Source organism: Poecilia latipinna, unplaced genomic scaffold (genome assembly GCF_001443285.1).
Source record: "Poecilia latipinna isolate Pla-1442-1.1 unplaced genomic scaffold, P_latipinna-1.0 Scaffold157, whole genome shotgun sequence".
Classification (NCBI taxonomy): domain Eukaryota; kingdom Metazoa; phylum Chordata; class Actinopteri; order Cyprinodontiformes; family Poeciliidae; genus Poecilia; species Poecilia latipinna.
The window spans coordinates 910,371-920,943 of record NW_015112773.1 but is presented as its reverse complement, the minus strand read 5'-3'; the positions used below and the strand labels follow the sequence as shown (position 1 = coordinate 920,943).

General features: G+C 44.0%; 1 protein-coding gene across 3 annotated transcripts in view; it reads right to left on the bottom strand.

Annotated features, from left to right (window-relative positions):
• The window catches only part of LOC106945718 (huntingtin-interacting protein 1), a 61,484-nt gene that overhangs the window by 10,898 nt on the left and 40,013 nt on the right, over positions 1–10,573 (bottom strand). For 2 of the 3 annotated variants that reach the window (XM_015029607.1, XM_015029609.1), the window contains exons 6-18: positions 9,209–9,285; positions 8,863–8,924; positions 7,370–7,510; positions 6,173–6,230; positions 6,018–6,093; positions 5,605–5,748; positions 5,173–5,267; positions 3,938–4,010; positions 3,669–3,852; positions 2,781–2,869; positions 2,590–2,706; positions 2,376–2,477; positions 560–562 (exon numbers count right to left, since the gene is read on the bottom strand). In XM_015029607.1, coding sequence (XP_014885093.1) covers positions 560–562; positions 2,376–2,477; positions 2,590–2,706; positions 2,781–2,869; positions 3,669–3,852; positions 3,938–4,010; positions 5,173–5,267; positions 5,605–5,748; positions 6,018–6,093; positions 6,173–6,230; positions 7,370–7,510; positions 8,863–8,924; positions 9,209–9,285 — 1,221 coding nt within the window. The remainder of the gene's footprint in view (positions 1–559; positions 563–2,375; positions 2,478–2,589; positions 2,707–2,780; positions 2,870–3,668; positions 3,853–3,937; positions 4,011–5,172; positions 5,268–5,604; positions 5,749–6,017; positions 6,094–6,172; positions 6,231–7,369; positions 7,511–8,862; positions 8,925–9,208; positions 9,286–10,573) is intronic. The other variant, XM_015029608.1, reaches the window with a different exon arrangement.

Sequence of the window (10,573 nt, the reverse complement as noted above, 5' to 3'; positions counted from 1 at the left end):
CCCAAACTCCCCCAAAAAAAAAAAAAATCTCCCCCGGAGGGGGGGGCAAAAAAAAAAAAAAAAAAAAAAAAAAGCTAGCTAGCAAAAATATGTTAGCAGTAAATTGCGAGTCGCAGAAATCAACAAAGATTTATACACACGCCTCAAACTTATGTCTGACAGAAAAGTCCCAGGAGAGAGAGGAAAAAAAAACAAAAACAGAGGTTAAACAGAGCAGCTACGACAAAATTTAAGATCTGTGATTAACATATTTGAGGCCATCTTGCCTCTTTAATGAATTTAAGACATGTTAAGACTTCTTAAGGACGCACCGACAGCCTGTTGTCTTTAGCCACTAGTTTGAGTGACACTGCCTTGATTTGAGGTTGTGGAGAGCCATGGAAACTCCAGAGAGGTTTGGGTTGAGGTCAAAGACAAAGTGGGAAGCTGAGGTTGTGAAACCAGTGATGACAGTGTAGCTGATCTTTTATACCAGAGCCTTAGACTTTAAAATAAACGTAAATGAAATTTAAGGGAAAGGGAAAAAAAAAAAAAAAAAAAAAAAGAACAGAAAACTTACGCTCTGAGTCGTCAGTGGGTCCGGTAGAAAAAAGAGGAAGGAACAAGAAACGGCAACGTTAAGAAGAGCATTTTTATAACAGAAGAGAAACGCAAAAGGAGCTGGAGACGAGCGGAGAGACGACAGCCGTGTTAAAAACAGACTACAGGGATTAGATGGAGACAGGAAGACTGGCAGTGCCGATAAGACCAGAATACAAAACGGAGACATCACAAATGGAAGGCTGGGGGAAAAAAAAAAAAAAAAAAAAGTCAGGTGAATATTTGGAAAATTATTTGGAAAGAACTGGGAGCAAAAACCAGTAAACGGCTCATTTGATACACTAATTCAGTCACACACACCCTCCAAATCTTTATTTTTAGCTGCATGTCAGCTCTGGAAACTAAATGTCTCATTATAGCAAATAAGTGGCCAAATATCAGCAGCGGTCTGAACATTTTACTGCCAGGCTGCTACAAACATTCACTTCCTTTTAGAGCTACAACAAAAATAAAGGTTGGTTCTTCAAAAGAGTCAAAGTCGCTAAGGCTGAATTTAAACCTGTGAAATGATAGAGGTGTTGATTTCTGTCAGGGTTAATGACGTCTTTCCTTCAAACAAAGTCCAGTTCTCCCATTTATAGTCATTGTTATCACCATTAGTCAGGATTTAGTCTTCCTGCCAGTCCTTATTAGGAATGGACTTGTTACTGGTATCAAGGAATGCCTACGGTTTTAAAAATAGCAGCTTCACTACAAGGTTTTTTTTAAATGAGATCCCAGAGAAAGTGGCAGAACAACCAGAGTTTTCTCCAGATGGATGGTGGAGAATCGAGACCAGCTAAAAAAAACAAAACAAAAAAACAAAAACAAAACAAAAGCTTACAAACTACCTAAATTCATTCTGTTTAGAAACATTTCCAGCCGCATGGACAGGAATGATGTAGAAGCTAAAAAGGCTCCACCTGTCGCCGCTCTTGTTAAGGTAAAACTAGAGCCAGTGAAGCGCGAGAGGCACGAGGCAGGAAAACATCCTGAATAATTAGCCAGCTGTCCTGCTCCGACACGCCTCATCACCTCGGCGAATTCGATCCTCGAGATGCAAGAAGCTTAGTAGAAGCAGATGTCAAACCTGTAAGACATCCGGCGCAGAGCCCTGGCTGCCAAACATTTCCAGGTCTAATTTCACCGATTTCAAGTTTAGTTTAATTGTCAGCATGTTCAATACCTGAAGTGCAATGTTCAACATATCTGACAATGGGCTACTTCATTTTTTCTTTTTCTTTTTGTTTGGTTTATTCTGACCAGATCCATTTCAGAATATTTCGTCCTTAAATCAAAATCTTGACTTGATTATGTGAAACTAAATGTAAATGTTTAAACAGATTATACATTGGATACCTTTATCCTGCTTGTAAAAACTCTTTTTAAAATAAAATTTCTCTTTTTAAACATTTTTTTTTATGTTTTGTTTTTATAGATGTTTAAGCCTTGGCTTTTTTCTAGATCTCCTCCAGGCCTGAAAATGATCAGATTCCTTCTGTAACACAAATTATCACTTGGAAAAACACATGCCAACTATATGTAGGAGCGATTAGACAGCGTCACCCAGTTCAACTATAATGACGTGAAATTGTGCAGTTTTTACTTGAGGTGATCAAATGTATGCGTCGTATGTGAGCCCCATACATAAGATAAAAAAATACATAAAATCATTCTGAAGCTGGAGATGTCAAACTCTGATGGTGGAAATCGGATCAAAGGTTCAGATTTTCAGATCGATCAGAATCATTAGTAAATCATCAAGATCTTTGTTCCTGGCAGCTGCTGAGACTGACCTGCTGGGACGAGGCCATGGTGGTCTTCAGGTAGTCCAGTTCTGTCTGGGTGGAAACCAGTTCTCTCTGCAGCTCCTGAAGTTGCTTCACCTGTTCCCTCTCCTGAACGACACAAGGAGTCACGACGCTTCAGATTTTGAACTTTGTCGCTCGGGTCACTTTGCAGGGGGAGGGGGGGGAGGGGGGGCACAAAAACATTTTCTGTGGTCCTCACCTGTCTGTCGGCAGCCTCATGCGCGCTCTTCACCTTCTCCTGCATCTCCCTCCGGACCGCCTCCACCTCGTCCTGGGCCGCCCGGGCCACCGTCATCTGGCGGGTGACCTCTGCGTTCTGCACAAAACGGCACGAAGCGTTGTGAGCTGCAGCGAGGCCACAGAGGGATCTGGAGACGGCGTCCTCCTCACCTTCCTCAGCAGTTCTGCATGACTCTGAACCAGTTCTGTGTATTTCTCCTTCAGCTTGGTGTAGCGCTGCTCGTTGGCCTGAGCTTTTCCTGGGAAGAGACGGAAACGGACACAGAGAGCTTAGAAAAACATTAGCAGGCTGCATTATCATCACATATATCATTGTTTTAGCTCGTTTTATTTAATTTACGTCTCTCATATATTAAATTCTGACAAAAAGAAAAAAAAAAGGCAATTTTGTCCATTTTTCTTTGCAACGTAGTTCAGGATCAGTCAGACTACATGAAGGTCCGCGGTTAGGGTGCATTCACACCAGCCCTGTTTTAGTCCATTTTACTTCTTATTTCGTTTGCATAGAAAGTTTAATTTGTTTGGGGAGATGTGAACGCACAAACAAACTCTGATGCGGATCAAAAAAAGCAAAGTCTAATCTGCCTAAAAGCCTCGGTCTCTGATTAAAGTGAACTCTGGCGCAGTTCGAATGCATAGGAAGTGGATTGTAGAGTAGGGAGTTCTGGGTAAATTCAATAAAAACAAACATGCAAGTCTAGTGCAAGCAGGAGAAATGGTTTGTGGAATTTTACCAAGGAAATAAAAGAAATCCTGCAGCTACAAAATCTGACATCAGTCCATTCTTGTTTACATTTCGTGAAGAAGAAAGTTGCCATTATGTCCTCTTCAGAGGTTTTCATGTCGTTTCCTCAAGTGGTTCTTGGTGCAGCATCTCCACAGGTGAAGACGCGAATATCGTTTAACGTGATAAACTGAATCAAAATGTAGCAAATGTTGCAGCTTTGGTTCCCGATCAAACCGAGTCTACCGGACCGTCGGGCGTGGGAAAACACGAAGAGCGCCTGAGCCGCCGTGCAGAAATAAAAGCCGCCTCACTCTCGATTTCCGTCAGGCTCCGCTGCTCCTTCTCCGTGTCCTCCCGGGCCCGCCGCAGGTCGTCCAGCTCCGCCTTCAGGAACTCGCTCTCGCCGGCGGCCTGCAGCCTCAGGTGGCTCTGCTCGGCGAGCTCCGCCTCCAGCTCGTTGACGCGGCCCCTCAGAGCCTGACACAGCCGGCCGCTCTGGTGACAGACGGGACAGCGGGCCGGGTCGAAAACGAGACGGAGAACAGAAGCGAGGCGAGTCGGGCGTTCCTCTGATCCTTACCTCCAGTCGGAAAGACTCCAGCTCCTCCTTGAGGGCCTGGATCTCCCTGGTCAGCTGCTCGATCAGACGGTCTCTGAGGAACACAAGCAGAGGAACAAACTGGAATCACAATATTCACAGTTGATGCAAACAAACTGTCAAACCTCTCAACAGAAACATAATTTGCCTCATGTGAATCGCCTTGTCTAACTGTAATAAAGTTTATACATTGTCACTTAACCACAAAATCAAACACATTTTGTGCTACGGACCAACATAACAGTCAATTTTTACAAATAAAAACCAGACAAGTGTGGTGAGCATTCCCCTCTACTCTACTACTTTGACATCTGAAGAAAATCCTGGGCAACCAGCTCCCTTTCAGAAGTCAGTAAACGTAGTCCGTCTGTGACGAGTCGAATATCAGCATAAATACCAGATGTTCTCAGTTATTTGCTCAAGAACAAACAGCAGCGTGAAGAACAAGGAAGACAGCAGACAGGTCAGGAAGAAAGAGGAGAGGAGAATCTTGAAGCAGGGTTATGCTATAAAATGAAAACTGTGAACATCTCACAGAGGAACAGTCAATCCAAACCTGACCGCCTAAACCGAAAAGCCAGGCAAGAGAAACGACCATTGCTTAAAAAAAAGCCAAAAAACAAAACAAGTTGATCCACTGAAGCCATTTTGGGGACAAAGTGAATACTTTGAAGATGATATTCCAGTGAGATGAGAACTCTCAACACTGTCCTAAAAACAGAGTCTCTACAGTGAAACACGGTGGTGGCAGCGTGATGCTCTGGGATTGTTGCTCTTTAGAAGTGACAGGGAAGCTGGTCAGAGTTGGTAAGATGGAAGGAGCCAAAATAACTGGAAGAGATGAGCTCCACTTAGATCAAAGCTTTAGATTTTGATCATTAAGATCAAGTCCTGTTAGAACGGTCTAGTCAAAGCAGAGGAGATGGAGCAAAATGAGAAAATGAACGTCAACAGACGCTCTCTGTCTGGACTGACTTATCTTAATCTGCATAGAAGAATAAGCAAACATTTCAGATTATATCAACTCAGAGGGACTGAACACAAATGCATGACAATAATCACATTCTTATTCTTTTCCCGGGAACTGAATAAAAAAAACTAAACCAAAATCCCACAAATTGAAACGGCATATTAATCCGACCAAACCCGTGACGTCGCAATTAGAAAACCCGGTGATGCTCACAACAAAGTTCACACAGTGTATTTCTGAAACTCACTTGTCTTTGCGCATGCCGTTCTGGCTGTTGAAGTTGAACGGATCGATGGCAGCAGACGTGCCAAACAGGTCATCAAACTTGACCTCGGAGGGAGCCTGGGAAGGCCAAACAGACCTGGTGTTAATTTTAGAAACAACTTTACCGTTTATGGAAATGGTAATCATTTCTTCTTGTGTGGAGTAAATGCAACACGGCAGAGCTTTTGGAAGAGCTTTTGCTCTTACTCCTTTCAGACAGTTGTAAAATGCGTAACCGTGGAAACGAGGTGAACCGGAAGGATCCGAGTATCATTTCAAAACGATAAAACGACACCATTACCACGACTCCAAAACCTAATGAATTGTTTTTATTCAAAGGGCTGGTCAAAGTTCCAGGAGATTTATTAAAAGGGCAGGAACCACGAATTAAATGCAGGACTGCAGAGGATTTTACCGGCAGGGACGGGACGTCCGTGTCCACAAGGTCCTCCGTTTCCACCACGTGTTCCGACTCGGGAGAAGACGACTCGGCGGGGATCACGACCACGGGGCTGATGTGCTCCGACAGCGCGGATGCACGCAGGAAGTTTGGCGGGTTCTGCAAGAATCGCAGACCCGATCAGCATGTTGCATTTAAAAAAAAAAAAAAGCCGCTTGCAGAAAAGTATTCGACATTTAAAACAGAGGAAACTAAACGTATGGCTCAGTTTTAGATGCTCAGCTTGTCCCGACAGGCCTGATGACAACATTTACACACATGATGATAGACATGCTGCCTGTTGCTCAATTAGTTGAGCAACACAAAGTGAATCAGCAACCACATCCGTGGGAGTATTAGGCATGAAAGGTGGTCGGAGTCATGCAAACCTCAGGCAACTGTGGGATCTGAATCAGCCTCTTGAAGTACTGCAGATTACTGGAGCGATAGAAGAGACTCTTCAGCCTGAAACGGGAGAGGATGCGTGAACACAGGGTGATACTTTGAGGAACGGCTTCTGTGCGGCTCAGGGGGAACGTCGTACTTCTTAAACTGCTCCTGGAAGCGATCTCTGTGGCCCTGGAGAGTGTCGGCTGGAAGACCTGCAAACACAAAACACAAACGGCTCTGTGCTCGGCGTAGGAAAATATACAGCTTCTCCATAAAAAAAATCGACTGAATACGTAAAACGTGTTTGACGGCAGACGAGAACAACAAGACGCTTTAAAGCTGGAATAGAAAAGATTCAGCTTGATGCTCGGCTGCATGTTTTGGTGCGTCAGGGTGAATTTGGGGAGATTTCAAAAGAGACGCTCGTCAGAGAAACGCATCGGCCTTTCAAGTCTCTCGGATTTCAAGAATTAGTTTGAGAGCGAAGGCTCAATCAAGTTATTTCAAACACAACTTGAAAAACATCTGTAAGAAGCTCTGGACACTTGGTGGCACATAAATATCTTTAAAAAGCCTAAATCTGTCTCAGTAGATCAGAAATGCGTCTTTTTATTAAAGAAACCTTGAATCCACATTTGTTTTGTGTTCATATATAAAGAAAGTCTTTCAAACAGGAATTTACATAATAAAATGGTGCAGTTTTTCTGCCATATTCGAGTACAATTAACAAGAATTGCATTTAAATAGTCTGTAATTATAAGCCCGTCTTCTCCAAACAGATCAAATGTGTTTGTTTTAATCACAGATCCAAACAGCCACAAGTTTGAAGACCACAAAACCTGCCTTGAGGTTTGTTCGTTTGTCGACAGTAAAAACAGAGTCAACTCTGCTAAAATAATCAAGTAAAAAATAAAAAAATATATATTTTACTGTCTGATGGTTTCTGCTGCAAGTTAGTAATCAGTAAGTAGACCTCTTTAATGCAAAGTTGACACTTTTAATGGAGTTCTAATGCAACTTTTAGCGCAACTTTGCAGAAAAAAATGCCATTTACCAAATGACACTTCATGTCAGTCAGCAATTCATAGACTCCTTTATGTTCATAACAGGTGTCATGTCATGTTTATGACGGCGTCATGCCCGTCTCATGCACACCCCTTCAAATAAAGTGCTACCTTTTCTTTTACTGGCCCTGTATTAATGAAGGAACCAAATAATCCAACAACTCAGTTGATCAAAGTTTTTTTTTTTTTTAAGACGGAACACACTTTCCAGACCAAGAAAGGTCAAAGAAAATGGAACCAATATTCAGATGGGTTTTGGTGGCGGTGCTGCGGTTTGTGTGACTCACAGGAGTGCAGCTTGAACAGCAGCTTGACGGTGTAGTCGTACAGATGGCTGCAGTCCAGGATGACCTGGATGAGGGGAGCCAAGCGGCACTGACCGGCCGCCGTCACCGACACGGACCGAGACATGTCCAGGGAGTTGAACACTGCGGAGGAGAGGAAGGAGCCGCGACAGCAATCAACAAAGCGCACTCCGAAAAAAAACAAAAAACAAACAAACGTCGCTTCAGCTGCACTGGAGTGTCTGGAAACCGCGGCCATGGCTCAGAGTCGTTTCAAAGATGGAAAACAGGAAAGGAGTTTTAAACGGAGCGGCGAGGGAGCGACAACCTGAACAGAGTCAGGATTGTCTGACTCAGTCTCTGCCTCCATCGTTACAGAGTCGGGCCATGAGAGCCTCAGAGCGACGCAGGCGTGGTTTCCTGACCGCCTGCCTCGCAAAACACACTTTTCACATGACGTTACACTTAAAAAACACGCAACAGCAGAGGATGGACAAACATGAACCGCACAGTTCTGGTCTGAAATGCATTAACAATGAATGAGTGGAGTTATTATTGGCACAGCTTTCATGTTAGAACTCCGGCTTCCAGGGATCCCAGGCCTTTTTAAAAATGGATTTGTGAGAGACGTGTTTACAGTGGTGCTAGAGGTGGAGCTGCAAACTGCAGAAGACTGATGGACAAATAAATGGAAACACTGATGATGGACAGAATGATGGACGACGGCGTTGTGAATAAAAATCAGGAAATGTGGTCATTTCCGCCCTTTCATATTCATTCACGTCTGGAAATGAAAATCATGACATTTTCCAGACCGCGTAGGAAACCAGTCGGTGGTATTAATAAAGTTGATGGTTTATCTCAGGGGTCCTCAAACCTGGACCTTGAACAGCTTTTGATGTCCAACACATCTGAATAAAATGGCTGAATCGCCTCCTCAATATGCAGTCAGGTTCTCCAGAATCCTGCTAATAACCTCATTATTTGACTCAGGCGTGTTAAAGCAGAGACGCATATAAAAGTAGCACAACATCAGTCCTTGAGGCCTGGATTTGACGATTCCTCGTATCCGATGTCGAAAGACATGGAACCCCTAAACGAGGCGGACCAGCGAAGCGTTTTGCAGCTAATCTAGTTTGCTTGGAAAGGTGGAGGCGGCGGCTCTGGAGGCGGCTGCGAGTAATAAGCAGCCTGAATGTAATTTCCTCCTTATCTTTTATGACTGGAGGTTGAATTTGCTCGCCCGGTCACCTCCCTCAGTCTATTTTTAATCCGCTCCGCTGCTTCAGCAGACATGAACCTCAGGTGACTCAACAAGGCAACAAAAGGGCCGCAGAACAGATCTGAGGGGATTTCAGCGCTCCACATCCGTCTGCTTCTGTTCGTCACTGTGTATATCGCATACATCAGGTAGACTGTACTTCCCGTCTGTCAGACAGCATCTGTGTGTGTGTACTTAACAGAGATGGCTGGTCCTATGGAGCAGAAAAACTCACCTCCAAGGAAGAGGTTGAGCTCACACTCCAGGTAGTCGAACATCTCCACTGTGAGCTGGAAGCTGCAGATTGAGAAAGTTCATAATTTATCCCACCTGGAATATAATACACGTTACGTTCCAGATTTCTGGTTATCATCAGAACTACTTCTGTTTATTTATTAACCACCGATCATCGTGACTAGGGTTAGCTGATTTATTAATCATTTACTGTCAGGTTTCGAATGAAGCTTTGCTCATCACACCCGAGTGGAGGCACAGTTAAAACACAACCATCCTGGAGCTCAAGTAGTTAAATCCACCAGTAAGCTGAGGGAACCGGAGCGGCGGCGGCACGCCACACTCACAAGTTGTTGACGTCGTTCTCTCCCGCCTCGTCAAGCTGCCTGTTCGACATCTGCAGGTTGCCGGGGAAACGAGGGTTCTGAAACGGAACGGGACAAAAACCGAGCTTTCAACTCAAACCGCAAAGTCCAGACAGCCACTCGATACAATTTACTGACAGAGTCTGGTAACTTTGGCCACCAGGAGCTTCATTAAAAGATTAAATGGTGACTTCCTATGTGGTAAACATAAGTGCTGCACACCTCTGCGCTGCTTTTGCACGACTTCTGTTCTCAACTTGGGGAAAACGCTTGATTAAAATAAAATACAATAATTGAACATCTTCCAGGGTTCCCCAGAAAACTTGCTAAGCCCGGTGCTCAGGGCGCTATGGCGGTCATCCAGCCAACTCGGCATGTTTTTGAGTTAAAGTGTTTAAAGTTGACAGGAAATTTGAAAATATACATCAACTCCTACCACAGTCGCCACTAATTAATGTAGAAATTATAAAAAGCAGAGACGCACCGAGAAATCTACCATTTACTGGAAGTGAGCAAAACTCGACTTTGGCGGAAAATTAAAAACATCTTTTTCAAGTCTGTGAATTCACATTATTGTTGAGGTGTTTAATAGTGAAAGGAAGCACAGAGATGTGAGGAAACACTTTAAAAAAAGCCGTTTTCTAGGACACGTCGAGACCTTTCTGCAGTTCATTCTGGCTGCAAGAGAGCAAGACTTCCAGCAGGCAACAGGAAGGCTGAACGGACAGCTCAGACCTCAGATATCTGAAATGTTTCATATTCCTATTTGCATCATTTCTACAGTTGATGCATAATGATTAATTCATCAGAATGCTTATTGGCACTTTGTTAATTATTTAGTCACAGCAATAGGTGCGTCAGGTTACGCGTCAGTCCACAAAGATGACGCTGGACAATGTATCCAACCCACAGCAATGCCCACAGATCTACGCCCATGATGCTGTGAAGGTGTGAGACAAAATTTATAACAATCTGCCAACAGAAATGAGAATGAAGGAGCTTTACTGCCTTCGGTTAGGGCTAAGAATCCAGCTTCATGAGAGCAAAGCATCAGCAGCAGTATCTCATGTCACCTCCACGCCTCGGCTCAGCTGTCTCATAAAAGTGCTTCATTACCGATTCTTCAAAGGATAATAAGGAGTAAACTGGAATTTCCCCCCCACAGGAGGAGGGTCTGGGGCAAAGATTACAAGGGAAGAGGAGAGGGGGCGATGGGGGAGGCTGACGCTCGGTTTTATTGGCCGGCCGACTCACTTTAATGTGAAACTCCATTTTGGTGATGAGCAGTTTGAGGTAGATGCTGCACAGCTTCCCATAACCTTCACTCAGATGACCCTGAGGGGAAGA